Source organism: Anomaloglossus baeobatrachus, chromosome 4 (genome assembly GCF_048569485.1).
Source record: "Anomaloglossus baeobatrachus isolate aAnoBae1 chromosome 4, aAnoBae1.hap1, whole genome shotgun sequence".
NCBI classification, from domain to species: domain Eukaryota; kingdom Metazoa; phylum Chordata; class Amphibia; order Anura; family Aromobatidae; genus Anomaloglossus; species Anomaloglossus baeobatrachus.
In genome coordinates, this window is record NC_134356.1 from 444,356,891 (window position 1) to 444,378,823 (window position 21,933).

The 21,933-nt window shown below is 44.3% G+C and overlaps 1 protein-coding gene across 1 annotated transcript in view; it reads right to left on the bottom strand.

The window, feature by feature from the left end:
• Positions 1 to 7,050, bottom strand: part of HCN4 (hyperpolarization activated cyclic nucleotide gated potassium channel 4) — a 337,166-nt gene extending 330,116 nt beyond the window's left edge. Inside the window, exon 1 of the mRNA XM_075345552.1 lies at positions 6,045 to 7,050. Within this exon, the coding sequence (XP_075201667.1) occupies positions 6,045 to 6,715 (671 nt within the window). The 5' untranslated portion in view covers positions 6,716 to 7,050. The remainder of the gene's footprint in view (positions 1 to 6,044) is intronic.
• Positions 7,051 to 21,933: the final 14,883 nt, after the last annotated feature.

Here is a 21,933-nt window from a genome sequence, read left to right on the forward strand (position 1 = left end):
ATTTTTGAGACATCCCATTGCCTTGCATTGTAAAGCATAAACTGTCTTTACAGTGAAAGATGCATAAACACTGTTCAGCTCACCTCTTTTAACCATTTGGCGTCTTTGTAAATATAAAGCAATTAAAATGCCATAAAGAAAACTGAACATATGCACAGTAAATCAGTAAATCATTTTTATGTAGAAATGCATACATTCATTCTTTTGAGTATTTTTGGGGTTCTTTTTCAGATGAGTTTCGGAGTGTGGACTACCCGAAAACAAACATTGTGCTCACCCTAAAAAGAGCAAGGAATGGGGAGGAGTTAACATGGCAGCTCCATACTGGCTTTCACTCACCAGACTTTGCTTGATTGACAAGCATTTCTGTATTTGTGAATAGGTAGAGACTAGTGATGCGCAAGCATTGGGATACTCGAGTGCTCGGTACTCGAAATAAGCAGGTTGGACTCTATAATGGAAGTCTACAGGAAACTTGAGCATTGTTCTGGAAGATCTTTTAGAAAAATGTTTGAGTATCCCATTGACTTCAATTAGTCTTGGTACTCGAGTTGAGCCCATCCAAGCGTCCGACCTGCTTGTTTCGATTACTGCGTACCTAAACATGGTAGTGCTCGCTCATCACTAGTAGAGACCTCTCAATCAACCAAGGTCAGACAGAGAGGTCAAAGTGGTAGCAGCCCCTTGACACTTGTTCCCACTCCCTGCTCATTTTTAAAATGTTCTTTTCTTCTAAAGCGCTAGAATGCATTTACAATTTTTAAGTTAGGACATATGAATAGGATGGACAGTCAGATAATGTAATGTGATGTTCACACGTCTAAATGTTGTTTGTAAATATTATGCAGATGTATGGAAAGCATTTTCACTTCAATGATTTCTGCAACAGGTCTGCACAGCAAGGATGAATTCACAAGCTGCAGATTTTATGACAAACAACCTCATTCAGTAAGTGGAATGGGACTGATTTTCAGTTGCAGAAATGTCTGCAACAAAATCTGCAGTGAGTCAATACATCCTAAAAGGGTTTATTGTATGACACATCCAAGTAACTTGTAGAATGTCATGTTTTGACTTTAATCTTCATATAAATACCAATTTTAAAGGAATTTTTCTGGTTTTGGAAAACCCCTTTTCCAATTGTCCTTTACTTCCCCTCCTTGGGTCCAGCAGTGAGTCTCTGCTGCTGCTCTTGGTTATTGTTTGCAGCGCTGATGTCACATTGACAGTGCTTCAGTCAGTAACTGAGCTCAGCAGCTCTGCCTGAGTTGACAGCATAAGCCCCTGAGCTTGCTGATTGGCTGTCGACAATAACAGACAAAGAAAGCAGTGGCGGAGCCTCAGTGCTGGACTCGGCAGGGGGAGAAAAGGGATTTTCCAATATCGGAAAGCCCCTTTTAAGGAAATCTGTCACCACATTTGACCTATCTAACCTATTAATATGAGCATACAGGTTATAGAATGCTGAAAAATGTCATACCTGTCTGCCTCATGCCTTGATGTGGATAAATCACCTTTTATCACTTTATATAAATGAGCTCTTCCAGGGTATGGGGCGGATGTTGCCTGGAAGATAACTCTGTCTCCAGAGATTATTCTACATAGTAGGAGGAGTTACCAGTGTGAGACAAGTAAATGACACAGAACAGGAGAAATTAATTTGTCATCTTGCAAACACATTTTTTGCAGCTCCCTGAGCTCTGCTTCATTGCAACGATATTGCAACCCTGTCTGCCTGTGAGATGGAGGCTGAAGCTGAGAGGAACCTGCAGAAGTGTCAGTTATCACACACAGCTCTGCAGTGAGAGCAGAGAGCGGCCATCACACATCACACTGGCAACGCCCCTTTTTATTTAAAACTAGCTGTACTACCCGGCTTCGCCTGGGTTAATAACTGTTGTTAACAAAATAGAATGTATTAACAAAAATGTATTCTCTTTCCAGGTCTGTCTCTGTCTGTCTCTTTCCAGGTCTGTCTCTTTCCAGGTCTGTCTCTGTCTGTCTCTTTCACCGTCTGTCTCTGTCTGTCTCTTTCCCTGTCTGTCTCTATCTCTCTGTCTCTTTCCCTGCCTGTCTCTCTGTCTGTCTCTGTCTGTCTCTCTCTATCCGTCTCCCCCCCCCCGACATCTTATTACCTCACATATAAGCTTCTTATACTATGAATGTCTTTTGTTCCTATAGCAAACAATCACAGCTCCTACTAATAACCTGTAGTCCTGGCTCCATTTACTTTAATGGAGGCATGTGTTTTGGAGAATAACTGTAAAGCGAGGGGTTAAATTTTCCTGTCAAAACATAGTCTACAATGTTCCCTGGGTCACATGAGGTGTCTGTGCAAAATTTTGTGATTGTAAATGCGACGGTGCGGATACACTTTTCGTTTCATTTTTTCCACATTATGTAGATAGGGGCAAAATTGATTGGTAAATTGAAATGTGCAGGGTTAAAATTTCACCTCACAACAAAGCCTATGACGCTCTCGGGGTCCAGATGTGTGAATGTGCAAAATTTTGTGGCTGTAGCTGCGACGGTGCAGAAGCCAATCCCGGACATACACACACACACACATACATACATACTGTACATACAAACATACACACATTCAGCTTTATATATTAGACTAGCTGTACTACCCGGCTTCGCCTGGGTTAATAACTGTTAGCAAAATAGAATGTATTAACAAAAAATTATTCTGCACACAATATCCGCTGCCCGGGATAGTAACTGTCTCTCTGTTTCTCTCCCATTCTCTGTCTGTCTCCCCCTCTGTATATATATGTCTCTGTCTCTCTCTCTTTGTCTCTGTCTCTTTCCCTGTCTGTCTCTGACTGTCTCTGTCTCTTTCTCCGTCTGTCTCAATCTCTTTCCCTGTCTGTCTATCTATCTCTTTCCCTGTCTGTCTATCTATGTCACTTTCCCTGTCTGTCTCTTTCCCTGTCTGTCTCTTTCCCTCTCTCTCCCTGTGTCTGTCTCTTTGTCTGTCTCTTTACATGTCTGTGTCTGTCTCTTAACCTGTCTCTCTCTTTCCGTCTGTCTCTTTCCCTGTCAGTCTGTCTTTGTCTGTGTCTGTCTCTTTGTGTTTCTTACCCTGTCTGTGTCTGCCTCTTTCCCTGTCTGTGTCTGTCTCTTTCCCTGGCTGCATTGTGACACGCCAACATTCCATATAAGGGCATGGCTGCGCATTCTTCTGAAGTTCTGGCTGCACTGTGGCTCCCAGCTCCATTCGCTTTAATGGAGGTAGGTTTTTTGGCGAATAACTGTAAAGTGTGGGGTTAAAATTGCCCCTCAAAACATAGCCTATGACGCTCTCGGGGTCCAGACGTGTGAGTGTGCAAAATTTTGTGGCTGTAGCTACGACGGTGCAGATGCCAATCCCGGACATACACACACACACACACATACACACATACACACACACATTCAGCTTTATATATTAGATGATCTCTGGAGGCATTGTTATTTTCTAGGCAGTATCCGCCCCATAGCCTGGAAGAGCTCATTTACATAAAGTGATATCAGATGCCTTGTTGTGGATAAATCTTCTTTTATCAGACATACAGGGATGGCTTTTACCAGCATTCTATAGCCTGTATGACCATATTAATAGGTTAGATAGGTCAAATGTGGTGACAGATTCCCTTTTAGGATCAATGAGTCTACATTCCAACAATGAGTATTTAATGAGTTTTTGATGTTGCAGATTTTCTGCACCTATTATATAAATTAGGCTACTTGTATTTTTTCATTGAGAAACCAAGGAAAAAATTGTGAAAAAATACCCTGCTGTAACTAAATAAAAGCATAGTGCATATAAACATAGGGTACTTAGTAAACACTGTTTTTGATCAAAAAAAGCATAAAGCTATCCCACCAACGCCAAGGTGGGATAGCTTTATGCTTTTTTTGATCAAAAACAGTGTTTACTAAGTACCCTATGTCTATATGCACTATGCTTTTATTTAGTTACAGCAGGGTATTTTTTCACAATTTTTTCCTTGGTTTCTCTTTGTCTCATGGCCAGTGTGAACATGGTCTCACAAGTACCATGTATACCATCTCATACTCCGGCTCACTTTTTTGTTTTTATGTAGTTTTTTTGTATTCAGTACAAACAGGGAGTGGCCCCCTTCTCAGCGAGCTGGACATTTCATTCTGTGAATCCCCCTGACTGTGTGTGTCCTGTTGGGACCCGGTCGCTCTCAGCCCTTAGCCACATTGAGGCCTATTTTAGACCCATGGTAAGGTTTTAATATTAGAGAGTGTAGGTACTATCCCAACTGGGTACACCTTGGCGTTGGTGGGATAGCTTTATGCTTTTTTTGATCAAAAACAGTGTTTACTAAGTACCCTATGTTTATATGCACTATGCTTTTATTTAGTTACAGCAGGGTATTTTTTCACAATTTTTTCCTTGGTTTCTCTTTGTCTCATGGCCAGTGTGAACATGGTCTCACAAGTACCATGTATACCATCTCATACTCCGGCTCACTTTTTTGTTTTGTTTTGTTTTTTTGTATTTTTTCATTGTGCTTTTGAGTGTATTTTTTATATGCATTTTTATTGTGTTTTTCAAGCTGCGTTTTTTTTTCTTTTTGGTATGTCATGTTTTAAACAAATCTGCTTTGTGTTTGATACTTCCTGGTATTTGGCTTTGACAAAATAGTGGTGTGGTTTTTGTGCGTTGTTGATGTTAAAAACACGTGTTTTTGTTACCTGTGAATTCTCCACATCTAATGCAAGCCTATGTGGAAAATCCGCACATAAAACCCAGCATACCCACAAGAGAAATTGACATGTTCAGGATTTAAAACATGCACCGCAGGTCAGTTTACGTTGAGTAAAAAAGAGATTTCTATAAATCTCGTCCACTTTGCTAGATCTGTAAGACAGTGCGAAAATATGCGGCATCAAAAACTCACCAAAAACTCATTGTGGGCACACAGCCTTCAAGTTTTGTTTTACATGCAGTTTGATCAGCCATTTTGAACAAGATGATGCTCAGGTAAAGGGAAATAGGTAAAAAAAAAATGTATATATACTTCTTAATGTATTAGCTTGTTCATTGCCACTGGTAATGAGACCACTTTTTTCCATGTTAAAAAAAATGTCTGATACCAGGTATCAAGGCTTACAACTGTTCAATTCATAAAATTGTGTAGGTGTCATGACTGACTGCTAGATTTTATATCATCCATTTATTTGACAAGTACTAAATGAATGACTTATTGATGGCATCTAAATACGGGGTACAGGGAATCAAAAACAGCAATCTTCTGAGGTATATAATTTCTTGTTACATTCAGTACAAAGGGAAAACTGAAAATATATTTATATTTACTAGAGAAACATTTATTAATATATGGTTGTGAATAATATGTAAGAAATCTGCCCTTCCTTCAGTTCTGACAATAGGTCACCCCTTTCCATTGAGAAAACAGGGATTGTAATAAATACTTCCCCCACTTAGCCTCCATCCCTGGTGTGAATGTGCAGATGAATGTATATAAGGTCTATTTGAAGACTTTTTATGAGAAGGTGGAAGAATGTACAGTGAATATAAACACTGCTTTAACTGTGTAGTGATCATCACTCCATATAGTGGCTCAGTGTGGAGATTTGAAGCTGGTAGAATGTATTTTTACCATACTAGGCCCAGGCTGTAAAATGTTTTCTAATTTGTGGGATTTTATGCAGCATCCCCATTTCTGTACCTTCAATCAACAGTTTTCCATGATGCATTTTGCTATATTCATAAAGAGGTTCTCTCCATGTATAAGCTTGTACAATGTGGCTATGCTTTCAGTAGAGTGACTCCTTCAAGGTTACAGAGACAAAGCTCATGATCACCCATTTCATAGGTGAAACATAAGGCTTCCTTTCACCAAGTGTGTAAAACCCTATATAACAATAAGCACCATTCTATCATGAATGCCAAAAAAATGACAGATGGATTTACAGGGGAAAAAAAGATGTAGTGATAATCATACCATGGTAATTACACACTCTTTATGCCAGACTGAGTGTGGCTGATTTTATTGCATTACCTGAAGTCGCTATAAGGGTGAATAATCCAAAATCCTGCAGACTTTACTCGATCTTGCTCCCTTTCTACTGCCTTCTGACTGCCAAACATCCGCAAGGAAAATTTGTTCACCCCAGGCTGCAAAAGCGCCCCAAACTGTCTGTGCATGAAACTACTCTGCTCCTCGTCCCCTGCAGATAAAGTCTGTTCTCTAGGGTCAACCTTTATAGAACTGCTGTGCTGGTCAGTGCTCCTAGGCTGGGACACTGCTGCAGGGGAAGGGCCTGCACCTGAGTCTCCTGGAGCGTCCATTGTAGGGGACTTATCCTCAGTAGGGCTCAGGTCTCCCTCTGAGATAAGCCTTCGTCCTTCGCTGGGGTCTGAATCATGCAGGTGCCGGCCACAGCTGGCAATGGAGGAGAGACTACCTGTAAATCTCCTGCAGTCTCCATTGCTGCTGGCTCTTTGGGATTTGCCTACTTCAGTTTCCATAACTAGATGAGCTTCCTTTGCTCCAGGTCGTGGGTCAAGGATCTTAAGTGCTGAGGGTGAAGGTAATGGTTTGAGCTTGATGCTTTTCCTCCAGGTGTCCCTCTCTTCACCTTCTTCTTCATCCATTATAGAGGCTTTGGATCCAATCTGCTGCGGGAGACTGTACAGACGCTTCCTCATAGAGGGGTGCAGTCTGTCCATTGTCTGTCAGGATACTCCCCCACTGAAGGCTTCTCTGGAATTAGCCCCTATTTGCCACTGTCGGGGGCATGTCAGCAGCACCTCTTGCACCTGCAGGCACACGTTGACTAGAAAATATGGGTCTCAAGAGCATCAGCATCATCCTGACATGGGTGGAGGTGCCTGAAGGAGCCTGTGGTCCATGTTTGCCTGTCTCTGCTCAGATCCCAAGCAGTGAAATAGATGATGAGGACTTTACAGGAGGGTATGAAATGCAACAGACGGGCAGAACAGTTCAGTCAGCAGCCGGCCAGGGGAGGGACTGGACTAGGGCTGCCCAGAAGAACAAAAGGAGCAAATCATAATAAAAAGAGAAAAAGAGAATTCCCTCCCTCTTTTCCTCCCTCCCTGTCTCCTTGACTCTGGCTGCTGCCCATACTAAGCAGACGGAGAGGAGCTGCAGCATCAGAGGCTGCTGACATCAGACTGATCACTTATTCCTCACGCAGCCCCTGCTACTGGCAATATTCATGAAGCTATCTGATCTATTGTGTTGCCATAGAAGCGTGGACTGCACACAAGGTATATATCCTTGAGCCATATGTCCAGGGTTTTAACACTTTAAGGCAAGGTGCAATGCCCCCCCCCACCCCCCTCCTTCCAAGAGGTCAGATGTGCAGAGTGAGCTAAGCCTGACCCTGGAACATGAAATGGCTTCAGTATCTTGGTTTATATGAATAGTTGGAAGCAATTTAGTGCAACATGGCAATGTGTATAAATAAACAGATGGCTTACCAAAATATTTGTGAGTAAGCAGAAAAAAGTGTCAGCCTCATACTTTCCTGCCGACCATAGACCTTGTATCAGATGCACTGCTTCTGAGAGCATCATTGTCTACGTCTCCTCCAGCATAAAAAGAAATAAATACAAATATTTTGGTGGATTGTCCCCGCATGTTCTGCCAATTGTTTTTTTCTTTAATTATCAGAACAGCTTTTGTGTTTATCCTAACATCTTGTATTTCCATAAATTACATGTTCTGTTAGACAACTGTATATTTCGGGAATTTACTTCTTTCTGATAAAAGGAAATGAATAAATCAGAAAACCACTTTTACCTTTACTTTTTTTTACTGCTTAAGACGCTCCTTTTGCAGAGTGTGAACCAGCTTGTTTAACACATTTCTATATTTAAATATCCTATTCTTCCTCACTCCTGACAACTTTTATTGCACGCGCATATCTAAAATAATTCGCACAGATGTCAATAATGTACAGCTGGCCATATACTAATAGGCTTTGTCTTTCAGACTCTGCAGTCACTGCTCATGTAGAAGAGAATAGATCTTGATATGAAAAAGATCTCATTCAGATGACCGTTCCATTTGTCCTGATCAGTTTTTTTTTTGTGGACCTACAGACAAGACCATCTTTTCAATGTGTTTCGTGTAGGATCGGATGGCACACGGAAGCACTTCCATGTGCCATCAGTTCCTACAAAAAACACATCGGTGTCCGTATATCCGTTCCGTTATTATGGAACATGTCCTATTCTGTTCTACAAATGCGGGCTATGACACAATACAAGTCAATGGGTCCACAAAATCCCAGGAAGCGACACAGAAGCACTTCCGTGTGGCTTCCGTCGTGTGCCCCTACAGTCTATGTCCCACTCCCCCGCTAGCCCCGCAGTGACTCACAGCAGTGTGCGAGCAGCTGCGGGGATGACGAGCACCGACATCAGGAGGTTAGCTCAGATCATTACTTGCTATGATGAAGTCTGCTGAACTTATGTCGTCAGCGCTCGTCACTGAGTTCCATGCTCGCAGCGATATCACCTCAAGTCTCGCAAGCGGCCTGAGGCTGTAACTAGCAGTGAGATCACGGACCGCTTGCGAAATTTCGCGTGACAACGCAACGGTCATTGAACTTAGTGATGAGCGGTAACGTCACAAGTTCAGCAGAGTTCATCATCCCAGGTAATGTACCTAGCTAACCTCATGACGGCGCTCGTCATCCCCTGCAGTGACCTGGCCTGACCTAATGATGTTAGCTCAGGTCACTGCACGGCTCTCCGAGCCAATGGGGAACATTCTGTTCTTCATTGACTGGGACAGAGAGTGTGGATCATCATAGGACCTCCTTACTGGAATACGCCAGAACCGGATTTGTTTTTTCCTTTCAATAAATTGGTGAAAGAGGTAATGTGTTGGGGAGTTTTTTTTCAAATAAAAATTTGTTTGTCGTCTATTTTACTGACTGGGTTCTGGGAGACACCGGGACATCACTAATGCCAGGGCTTGATGCCAGGTGGCATTACACAGCTGGTATCAACCCCATATATTACCCTGTTTGCCACCGCACCAGGCAACAGGATGAGCTGGGGCAAAGCGCCAGGATTGGCGCATCTAATGGATGCACCACTTCTGTGGTGGCTGCGGCCTGCTATTTTTAGGCTGGGGAGTCCTAGTCTGAGAATACCAGACCACAGTTGTCCGCTTTACCTTGGCTGGTGATTGAATTGGGGAGGACCCCAAGTTTTTTTGTTTTAAATTATTTATTTAATTTAATTTAAAATAACACTGTGGGGTCCCCTCTGTTTTGGATTACCGGCCAAGGTAGAGTTGCCAGTGGCGGTCTGCAGGCTGGTGCTGTCGGCTTCACCTGAGCTGGCTACAATAAAAAGGGGTGGCCACACGTGTTTTTTTTAATTAGTTATTCATTTTTTTGGCTAAGTACAAAGTGTTGTGAATGTCAACCGAGTGGGTGCTGGTGTGGCGCTCCCTCTGGTGACCAGGAATGGTAATGAAGCTGAATCTGAATCTGTGACCCAGACTGGTGTTGGAGTTAATTGGGAATCCAGGAAATCCTATTTCAAATCAGCCTAGTGTATTTAGGAGAGCGTGTTCTGCCTGGCAGCTTCCGGTGATGATGCTTCCTGTCTGCTTCTGAAGATGTCTGGGAGTTTTCCCTTCAGTTTCTCCCATTTCTTCTGTCCCTGAATCTACTCCAAATAAGTTTGCTAGTTTCTGTATTTAATTGCTGAAGTTGCACTTAAGGTTGTTCCTGCTTTTTCCATTTGGTTCTGTGTTTGGTTTCTTGTATGTGAGAATCCGTCTTTCTGCTTCTGTGAGCAGGGCAGTTCCTCTAGCAAGAAAGGGAGCTTGCTCCCTGTTCATGTTTAGATTATTTGCACTTTAGAATATTATTTGTTCTGTGATTTTGTTCCTTCCCATTATATCTGCAGTTCTGTTTAAAGTGTCTGGCACAAGAGTACCTGATATAGGGAGAGACTGTGTGGTCTTAGTATTTTTTTCCTATCAGGAGTTTGGTAGTTTTGCGAGTTTTTTTGCTGGCCGCAATCAGTTATCTCTTCTGTCCTGTCGTATCTAGTAAGCCTCACCTCTATATTTTTTTTCTGTGTATTGTGATTTCTTACATCACCGTTGTTGCATGTTGGGGGCTTGCTATTTCTTTGGGGACTGCTATGAGGCAAGTTAGGATTCCTCATTTCTATCTATGAGGTGTGGTAGGTTTTTCAGGCAGTGACAAGGTGTCTAGGTGTGTTAGGAACATCCCACTGCTACTTCTAGTGTTGTCTGATAGATAGGGGATTGCGGTCAGCTCAGTTTCCAACTACTCTTGTGGTTTTGGTTTTTCTTGATTAATGGGACTTTTTGTGATCGTCCACGGTTACCAGATTATAACAGCAAGGCTAAACACCCTTTAGTGCCACATGAAAGGCACTAAAGAGGGCAAGATTACAAAATGTAGAGGAGTGGGACATTTCATATATATATATATATATATATATATATATCTATATATATATATATATATTGTGAGACAGGGAATATAGCTCAGCTGGGATCTTTGCTTTGGTCCAAGCGAGTGGCTATGGATTCAAAGATGACAGCGGCAGACTGGCAGGTTCCAAACAGATACGGCCACTGCCGTGTTTATTGTGTACACTTATCCCTCAGTGTTACACATGCAAAAACAGGAAAATAAACGTCTAAGGCCGTCTGGCCATTAACTAACAACAGAATGCTAACTACAAAATAAACCTATGTAACAAACAAAACAGTATTCTCTTACTGTGTGGGTTCCTCAGCACAGCCAGTGGAGGTATGGAGTCTCAGCCCCAGCAGCCATGAGCCTGTACCTCTCCTCAGCAGCTTCTCTGTTCTGAATGCATCCTGATTATTTCAGCTGATCCAGTGAGGAATCAAAACCCTGGATTGAATGTGGAGAAGGGAGCAACCAGTCCCACTGCCATTCCTACTGATTGCTCCAGGAAAAACCGAGTCCAAAATTACAATGAAATAAACAGGCTTCAGTGACTAACTAATTGCTGAGCCAGATATAACTTTCCCAATTTTTCCCAGCCCATTTGCATGGGCCAACCGCTCCACAATCAATACATGGAGACATATGAAATGAACCGAGGGGAAACATACCTGTTCTCTAGTACTTCTCCCCTCGGCATCTCACAATATATACATATATATGTGTATATACTGTGTGTATATATATATATATATATATATATGTATCTTTCTCATCTATATCTACAATATCTATTTGGCTGGCTATCTATCTATCCAGCTATCTATCCAGCCGTCCAGCTATCTATCTATCCAGCTATCTATCTAGCTATCTATCTTTCTAGCTTTTGACTGTATGTGACCCTCCTTATGTTTTTTTTGCAGTCCTCAAAAAAAAAAACGGAAGGCACACGGATGGTACACAGACCGTATATGGAACGGAACGAATGCGGATGTCACACGGATGCAGCCGTGGAAAAACAGGACCATTTTTATGGACCGCGAAAACGGGACGGTCGTGTGAATGTACCCTAAGGTTTACATTTTTGCTGTAACAGATGACAACATTCATTTGAGAAAGTTGCAATGAATCTTACATATACTAGTTAATGATTGTGTTTAAGGAGTCTACAGTACATGCTAAATCACACAAACTCAATTCCTCTTACCCTTAATAAATATGTCCATACATTATTTTATTTTTACATACAGAAAAGGGTAGCTGATCAATTATAACACATTTCCTGAGCTGCATCCTACCTGATCCGACAATTCCAAACCTTGAAAAAAGGCAGCCATGCTCCTCATGACTGTGTAAACAAAAGGGGAAGACGTATCGAGTTTAGCCCCTTAGTGACACAGCCCATATTGGCCTTAAAGGTGTTATCCAGGCCCATAAAAAAGTCTGTAGTTACTCTGTGAGTGCAGGCTGCCGAATCATGACAGTGTGTTGTCACAATTTCAGTGTTCAGTGTTTCAATTCCAGTATTCCCTGTTTAATTTGAATACTTGCTGTTATATGCTGACAAGACTCAGCGCTCTTCTCTCAATTCTCTTCTATCGAGAGTAGATGGTTGAGACTAGTTGGCATGTGACCACAAGAATACAGATTGAATACATGCAGTCACATAACCACCCGTTGGCACAGGAAATACCGGAAAACCAAGACAGTTTGCGACCCTGACAAATTTAGCAAGTAAAGTACATTTAAATCATGTATGACAAGCTTATTAGATCAGCAGTTACAGAAGTTTTGTTTTCTCTGCAGGTGCTTGAGTTATCAGGGAGGTGTATGTGGCTGTTACAGCCACCACTCACAACTGTACTGTACACTGAGCGTACTGTAATCACTATCCGACACATTGATTAACAGGCTGCTCTGCAGCATGTGTGCAGAGCAGTCTATCAATCAATGTGCAATAGAGTAATTACAGTGTGTTCACTGTGTAATGAGTGGTGACTTTAATAGATCCTTGCCCTGATAACTTAAGGCCCCGTCACACTAAGCAACATCGCTAGCAACATCGCTGGTAACGAACAACTTTTGTGACGTTGCTAGCGATGTTGCTGTGTGTGACATCCAGCAACAACCTGGCCCCTGCTGTGAGGTCGTTGGTTGTTGCTGAATGTCCTGGGCCATTTTTTAGTTGTTGCTGTCCTGCTGTGAAGCACAGGTCGCTGTGTGTGACAGCGAGACAGCAACAACTAAATGTGCAGGCAGCAGGAGCCGGCTTCTGCAGAGGCTGGTAACCAATGTAAACATCGGGTAACCAAGAAGCCCTGTCCTTGGTTACCCGATATTTACCTTTGATACCAGCCTCCCCCGCTCTCACTGCCTGTGCTGCCGGCTCCTGCTCTGTGCACATGTAGCTGCAGGACACATCGGGTTAATTAACCCGATGTGTGCTGTAGCCAGGAGAGCAGGGAGCCAGCGCTAAGCATTGTGCGCTGCTCCCTGCTCTGTGCACATGTAGCTGCAGCACACATCGGGAAATTAACCCGATGTGTGCTGTACTAGGAGAGCAGGGAGCAGCGCACAGTGTGCGCTGCTCCCTGCTCTCTGCACGTATGGCTGGTCACTGGTTGCTGGTGAGCTCACCAGCAACTCGTGTAGTGACGCTCCAGCGATCCCTGCCAGGTCAGGTTGCTGGTGGGATCGCTGGAGCGTCAAAGTGTGACATCTCACCAGCAACCTCCTAGCAACTTACCAGCGATCCCTATCGTTGTTGGGATCGCTGGTAAGTTGCTTAGTGTGACTGGACCTTTAGAGTGTGTAGCTGCAAGGAGAATAAAACTGAATTTTCTCCCTACAACCTTTACCACTATATCTGCAGGTAAACAACATTTTTGGAAGTGACATGTTCCCTTTAATGACCAAACCTCATAAAGATACTCATCTCCCATTGGGTTTCCTTATAATGTTGCCCCTCATATACAGTATGATGGCTACCACAGCTCCGAATACACAGTATCAAGGCCAACACAGACCCCAATACACAGTAGCATGCCTCACAAATCCCCACACAGTAAAATGGCCCCTACATTCACCCATATGTAGCACCCAGAGAAAGGGGTACTCGGTCCCAGGCGGTAACAAATGGGAATGTCACTCTGGTGGCCGTTGCACGGTCCCGTGCTCTGGGCCCCTTTTGTTAATGGGGGGTATTTACATGGGAGATAAGAGTTTTTGTCATGTGACGCCACCTGCGGGTTGCGGTTAGGGATGGAAAACCGCTGCTGCTTAATGTAGGTACTCCCAGGGCTGGTGGTAGTAGCAGCTGCGATGGTAGGACCTCCGCAGGTAGGGCTGTGCCTGGGATATGTAGTGGGGCAATAATGGAGACCACACCAAGTTGTCTTTAACAGTCTCTACTCACTGTGGACCCAGGGGTTGCTGGTTCAGGTCCCAGGAGGACCAGTGCCAATGTAGTGACCCAGGTTGCTCTGTCCCCGACATGCTCTGTAGATTGAGTTCCTGTAGCGTGGAGCATTTGGGGACCCCGACTGTCCCTTTTGGGGTACAGTCTCCTTCTCCGTATGGCGGGCAGTGCGGACCCTGCGGGAGGTAAATGTCCGAACCCTATCGGCGGGCCACCGCTGACCTCCACCAACTCCTGCAGACGGCCACCACCGTCTGCCGACCTTGCTGATTGTGCCTGGGCTCCAACCCAGACACACACAGTCTTTGCTCCTCTCACTTCCACCTCTCTACCTCAACTCAACTCCACTCCACTGCACTACCTTTCCCGCCTCCAGGCCTGTGAACTCCTCGGTGGGTGGGGCCAACCGCCTGGCTCCGCCCCACCTGGTGTGGACATCAGACCCTGGAGGGAGGCAACAAGGATTTTGTTTGACTGATGTACCTAACCAGGGGAGGGGGTGTGTGTATGTGGTGTTACTGTACTGTGACCTCTGGGGGCCCAGGGCGTCACACTAACATGCTTTAGAATGCCCAGTGTCATGACAACACGATACAAAGCCGTGCATGCGCGCAGCTTTGTACCTGTTAGCATTGAGATTCTTTGACGCCAGGTGTTTGCACCCTGGCTTCAAAGAAGCTCACTGCCCATGATTGGAAGTCGCTCAAACTTCTGGACATGTGGCAGTGAGCATCTTTGAAGCCAGGGTGCAAACACCTGGCATCAAAGAATCTTAATGCTAATGGGTACAAAGTTGCCTTGACGCTGGGCATTGTAAAGCATGTTAGCATGCCCACAGGGGCGTGCAAGCATGCTAAGTGGGCCAACTAGTGAGGAAACTAACGCCCCTGCGACTAAACGCAGTCCTCATTAGCATCTCATAAACAATCTTTAGAAATTCGTTTTCTAAAGATCTCTTTATGTATGCTATTAGATACTGGTACAGTTAGCCAGGGATTCTAAATATACATTTAGAACTGCTCGAGGTTCTTGGTGTACTTGGACCTGACAGGTTCTTTTTCAAATATAAGACTCCCTATAAACAGTATGAGGCCCCCACAGCTTCTCTATATACAGTTTGATGGCCCCTACAGCCATTGCACCCGAAAGCTCAGCAAGCCCCTGCCTCCAAATAGACAGCTGATCTGTTAATCAATATACTGAAAAATCTACATGCCCTTGCCCAAGTTTGGATGGTTGAACGGTCATTCACTGCATCCAGACACACCGGTAGGAGGAATTGTGACAGTACCCCCTCCTCAGAGGGGGGCCACCTGACCCCAGGTTTCACACGAAACCTATAATGGAAGGCACTGACCAGATGATCAGCCTTCACAGATCGTATCCTTTCAGACTTCAATAGACAGAAATGGGGAGGCACAGACAAGATAGACAAAACCAACGGAACAAACTTTTTCAACATGGATTTGTGAAACACATTTTGATGCAAACCGTTGGAGGAAGTCTTAATCTAAAAGTCACCGAATTAACAACCTCCTGGAGTCTCATATGGACCAATAAATTTAGGACCCAACTTCGCTGATAGAATTTTTAGCTTAATATTTTTGGATGATAACCACTCCTACATTGAAGATGGGACCCGCCAAACATCTCCCATCAACCTTTCATATTTGACGACGCTAAACCATCTCAATATTCTTCAGAACCTCCCTCCGAACATTCCTAAATTTCTGTATGGCAAGCTCTTCTCCAGGACAGTCAAAACTCATCCTAGCCAATTCACCAAAATGAGGTTGAAAACCATAATCGCAAAAAAAGAAGGCGCGACTCCAGTGGACTAATTAATCCGACTGTTACAGGCGATCTCAACAAAAGGTAAATATGAGGACCAGTCCTGCTGAGCCACAACGAAACACATTAAGATTTGCTCCAACGATTGATGTATCTTTCTGTCTGACCATTGGTTTCAGAGTGGTCAGCAGAGGAAAATGACAACTCAATCCCCAATTTCCTACAAAACGCTGTCCAGAATTTATTGCATGCAGTCTCACCACACAGTTGATAACCAACCTGGAAAGTGTCTCAGCATTTGGTAACCCTGATAACGGAACAAAAAGAGCCTGTTTATTGAATTGAAAACTACCACCCAAATCACAGTTCTCCCAAAGGAAAATTTGTGATGAAAACCATGGACAAATGAGTCACGGTCTTTCTGGAATTGGTAATGGAGCCAATTCCTCAGCTAGCAGCTTATGACAGATTTTAGTCAAAGCGCAAATTTCACAAGTGGATATAAAATTCTTTAATATTATTAGCATAGAACGCCACCAAAAGAGTCTAGCAATAGCTTTTTGCATAGCTGAGACCCAAGGGCGATCACTCAAGACGGAATCATGAAATCATATAAGGCCCCCTTCACATGTCAGTGATTATGGTACATATTTTTTATACGTACCAGAATCACGGACATATGCAGACCCATTAAAATCAATGGGTCTGCGCACACATTAGTGATTTCTCAGTGACGTGTTTCCATGTGGTGTATTGCGCGGAGACAAGTCCGTTTTTTTCTGACATCACTGATGTCCCACAGACCACACAATGGTGTGTTCTGTGTAACACGTACTAGAAAAATCACGTACATTTAAAATAAAAAGCTTTTTAAACTCCCCCGTATCCAGCAACGCTGTCTTCAGCCGCTGCAGTCTTTGCTTCCAGGCCAGCTAATTATGCTCATGCATATGCACTGCACAGCCGCCCCGGAAGTAGCTGCAGAGAGGAGACAGCGGGGGCAGGACACAGCATCGCGGGAGACTTCAGCACCATGGACAGCAGGAGCATGGCCAGGTTAATATATGAGAAGTGCCTGATCTCCGTGTATTATGACAGATAGCAAACGGAGATCACACTTATGCCAAAAGCACAGGCGGGCCTTTATCACGTCAGTGAAAAATGTGTGTGCTTTTCACTGACGTGAGAAAGAGGCCTGACAGACGTAATCTCAGGTACAAAACAAAGGAACAAGTAAGTTGGACCCTGAAGTATCGGAATGTGGCAATCACTGGACTTCGCAGATCTCCGCTTTCAATTGCCTGAACGTGAAATGTTCAATCTAGAGAAAGATGAGGACCATCTGGCCTGTCTTGGGGTCAACCATTTATAATATACATATACAGTGTATATATATATATATATATATATACATACATATGTATATATATAATATATATACGTATATATATATATATATATATATATATATATATATATATATATACACAGTACAGACCAAAAGTTTGGACACACCTCCTCAATCACAGGGTTTTCTTTATTTTCATGACTCTACAAATTGTAGATTCACATTGAAGGCATCAAAACTATGAATTAAAACATGTGGAATGAAATACTTAAAAAGTGTGACACAACTGAAAATATGTCTTATATTCTAGGTTCTTCAAAGTAGCCACCTTTTGCTTTAATTACTACTTTGCACACTCTAGACATTCTCTTGATGAGCTTCAAGAGTTAAGGCTGCTTTACACCAGACAATCTATCGTGCAATAGATCGTCGGGGTCACGGTTTTTGTGACGCACATCCATCATTGCTGGTGATGCCGGCCTGTGTGACACCTCCTAGCGACGCAGTATCGCTCACAAATCGTGAGTCGTGTACTGCTCGCTAGGTTCCATAATATCGTTTAATTTAGTTGTTCATCGTTTCCGGGGTAGCACACGCCGCTCCGTGTGACACCCCGGGAACGATGAATAGCAGCTCACCTGCCGGGCCGCAGTCTTCAAAGGCTACTACTCCTCTGCTTCTTCCAAGCCCCGCCGCTCCAGCGGCGGGCGTACCTGCGCTCCCGTCCGGGAACGCCGACATTTTTCCATCTGCTTCCCCCCTTGGTTATCTCTGGCACCTCCTTTCTCTGGGGGCGGGGCTTTACTTTCGAGCCTTCCCTGCTCGGGGAAGACGACTCGAGCGGGAACTTTCGCGCCAAAGATGGTGGACTTTCAAATTTTTCGGCTCGGTGGCTCGAGCATGGGGCCGGACCCGGGGGCTCGAGCAGTGCCTCCTCGTTCAAGAGTGAAAAGGGGGGGTTTGTAGTGGGATGTCGGTCGTAACGCCACCCACGGGGTTGTGGTGATGGTGGGCACCACCGCTGATGGTGACGGGGGTTCCAAGGAGCGATGGTGGAGAGCAGCTGAGGTGTTGGCCCCTCCGTGGGTAGGGGCTGTTGGTCCCGGGGCCCCGGTTGGGGAGGGAAGGTATAGGTGCAGGTGCAGGGGCCGGATGCGGGGAGGCAGCGTGGGCGCGGGTGCAACGTAGCGGTGCAGCGCGGTGCCGGATGGCACTGTTGTACTCACTCAGACACAGAAGGACAGAGTCTGTGGTAAACCAAATGGCTGGATGGATGGGGCCCACAGCCGGCTGCGGTGTTCTCACTCTCCCCGGACGGGTTGATGGTGGCTGTTGTTTCCTTCATCTAAGTATGTGTATTTGACTCCTATGGCTTCCCACGGGTAGTCTGCTCCCCGGCGTGTACCTGTCGGGAAAGCCCGGTTGCTCGCAGGCGCTGGCCCTTGGATCTCTGGCCCTTGGCGGTGGGTCTTATCTGGACAGGTTGGGCTATTGCCTTCTGACGGGACTTGGTTGGGAATGAACCCCTGAGGTCCAGACCGTAATCAGAGAATTTGACCTTTACGGCGGCTCCGAGCCTGGTCGGGGTCTGAGTACCCTGCCTTGGTGCTTGGCTTTGATCTGCTCCCCGGTTCAGTATCGGCGGGCCACCGCTGACCTCCACCAACTCCTGCAGACGGCCACCACCGTCTGCCGACCTTGCTGATTGTGCCTGGGCTCCAACCCAGACACACACAGTCTTTGCTCCTCTCACTTCCACCTCTCTACCTCAACTCAACTCCACTCCACTGCACTACCTTTCCCGCCTCCAGGCCTGTGAACTCCTCGGTGGGTGGGGCCAACCGCCTGGCTCCGCCCCACCTGGTGTGGACATCAGACCCTGGAGGGAGGCAACAAGGATTTTGTTTGACTGATGTACCTAACCAGGGGAGGGGGTGTGTGTATGTGGTGTTACTGTACTGTGACCTCTGGGGGCCCAGGGCGTCACACTAACATGCTTTAGAATGCCCAGTGTCATGACAACACGATACAAAGCCGTGCATGCGCGCAGCTTTGTACCTGTTAGCATTGAGATTCTTTGACGCCAGGTGTTTGCACCCTGGCTTCAAAGAAGCTCACTGCCCATGATTGGAAGTCGCTCAAACTTCTGGACATGTGGCAGTGAGCATCTTTGAAGCCAGGGTGCAAACACCTGGCATCAAAGAATCTTAATGCTAATGGGTACAAAGTTGCCTTGACGCTGGGCATTGTAAAGCATGTTAGCATGCCCACAGGGGCGTGCAAGCATGCTAAGTGGGCCAACTAGTGAGGAAACTAACGCCCCTGCGACTAAACGCAGTCCTCATTAGCATCTCATAAACAATCTTTAGAAATTCGTTTTCTAAAGATCTCTTTATGTATGCTATTAGATACTGGTACAGTTAGCCAGGGATTCTAAATATACATTTAGAACTGCTCGAGGTTCTTGGTGTACTTGGACCTGACAGGTTCTTTTTCAAATATAAGACTCCCTATAAACAGTATGAGGCCCCCACAGCTTCTCTATATACAGTTTGATGGCCCCTACAGCCATTGCACCCGAAAGCTCAGCAAGCCCCTGCCTCCAAATAGACAGCTGATCTGTTAATCAATATACTGAAAAATCTACATGCCCTTGCCCAAGTTTGGATGGTTGAACGGTCATTCACTGCATCCAGACACACCGGTAGGAGGAATTGTGACAGTACCCCCTCCTCAGAGGGGGGCCACCTGACCCCAGGTTTCACACGAAACCTATAATGGAAGGCACTGACCAGATGATCAGCCTTCACAGATCGTATCCTTTCAGACTTCAATAGACAGAAATGGGGAGGCACAGACAAGATAGACAAAACCAACGGAACAAACTTTTTCAACATGGATTTGTGAAACACATTTTGATGCAAACCGTTGGAGGAAGTCTTAATCTAAAAGTCACCGAATTAACAACCTCCTGGAGTCTCATATGGACCAATAAATTTAGGACCCAACTTCGCTGATAGAATTTTTAGCTTAATATTTTTGGATGATAACCACTCCTACATTGAAGATGGGACCCGCCAAACATCTCCCATCAACCTTTCATATTTGACGACGCTAAACCATCTCAATATTCTTCAGAACCTCCCTCCGAACATTCCTAAATTTCTGTATGGCAAGCTCTTCTCCAGGACAGTCAAAACTCATCCTAGCCAATTCACCAAAATGAGGTTGAAAACCATAATCGCAAAAAAAGAAGGCGCGACTCCAGTGGACTAATTAATCCGACTGTTACAGGCGATCTCAACAAAAGGTAAATATGAGGACCAGTCCTGCTGAGCCACAACGAAACACATTAAGATTTGCTCCAACGATTGATGTATCTTTCTGTCTGACCATTGGTTTCAGAGTGGTCAGCAGAGGAAAATGACAACTCAATCCCCAATTTCCTACAAAACGCTGTCCAGAATTTATTGCATGCAGTCTCACCACACAGTTGATAACCAACCTGGAAAGTGTCTCAGCATTTGGTAACCCTGATAACGGAACAAAAAGAGCCTGTTTATTGAATTGAAAACTACCACCCAAATCACAGTTCTCCCAAAGGAAAATCTGTGATGAAAACCATGGACAAATGAGTCACGGTCTTTCTGGAATTGGTAATGGAGCCAATTCCTCAGCTAGCAGCTTATGACAGATTTTAGTCAAAGCGCAAATTTCAAAAGTGGATATAAAATTCTTTAATATTATTAGCATAGAACGCCACCAAAAGAGTCTAGCAATAGCTTTTTGCATAGCTGAGACCCAAGGGCGATCACTCAAGACGGAATCATGAAATCATATAAGGCCCCCTTCACATGTCAGTGATTATGGTACATATTTTTTATACGTACCAGAATCACGGACATATGCAGACCCATTAAAATCAATGGGTCTGCGCACACATTAGTGATTTCTCAGTGACGTGTTTCCATGTGGTGTATTGCGCGGAGACAAGTCCGTTTTTTTCTGACATCACTGATGTCCCACAGACCACACAATGGTGTGTTCTGTGTAACACGTACTAGAAAAATCACGTACATTTAAAATAAAAAGCTTTTTAAACTCCCCCGTATCCAGCAACGCTGTCTTCAGCCGCTGCAGTCTTTGCTTCCAGGCCAGCTAATTATGCTCATGCATATGCACTGCACAGCCGCCCCGGAAGTAGCTGCAGAGAGGAGACAGCGGGGGCAGGACACAGCATCGCGGGAGACTTCAGCACCATGGACAGCAGGAGCATGGCCAGGTTAATATATGAGAAGTGCCTGATCTCCGTGTATTATGACAGATAGCAAACGGAGATCACACTTATGCCAAAAGCACAGGCGGGCCTTTATCACGTCAGTGAAAAATGTGTGTGCTTTTCACTGACGTGAGAAAGAGGCCTGACAGACGTAATCTCAGGTACAAAACAAAGGAACAAGTAAGTTGGACCCTGAAGTATCGGAATGTGGCAATCACTGGACTTCGCAGATCTCCGCTTTCAATTGCCTGAACGTGAAATGTTCAATCTAGAGAAAGATGAGGACCATCTGGCCTGTCTTGGGGTCAACCATTTATAATATACATATACAGTATATATATATATATATATATATATATATATATATATATATACATACATATGTATATATATAATATATATACGTATATATATATATATATATATATATATATATATATATATATACACAGTACAGACCAAAAGTTTGGACACACCTCCTCAATCACAGGGTTTTCTTTATTTTCATGACTCTACAAATTGTAGATTCACATTGAAGGCATCAAAACTATGAATTAAAACATGTGGAATGAAATACTTAAAAAGTGTGACACAACTGAAAATATGTCTTATATT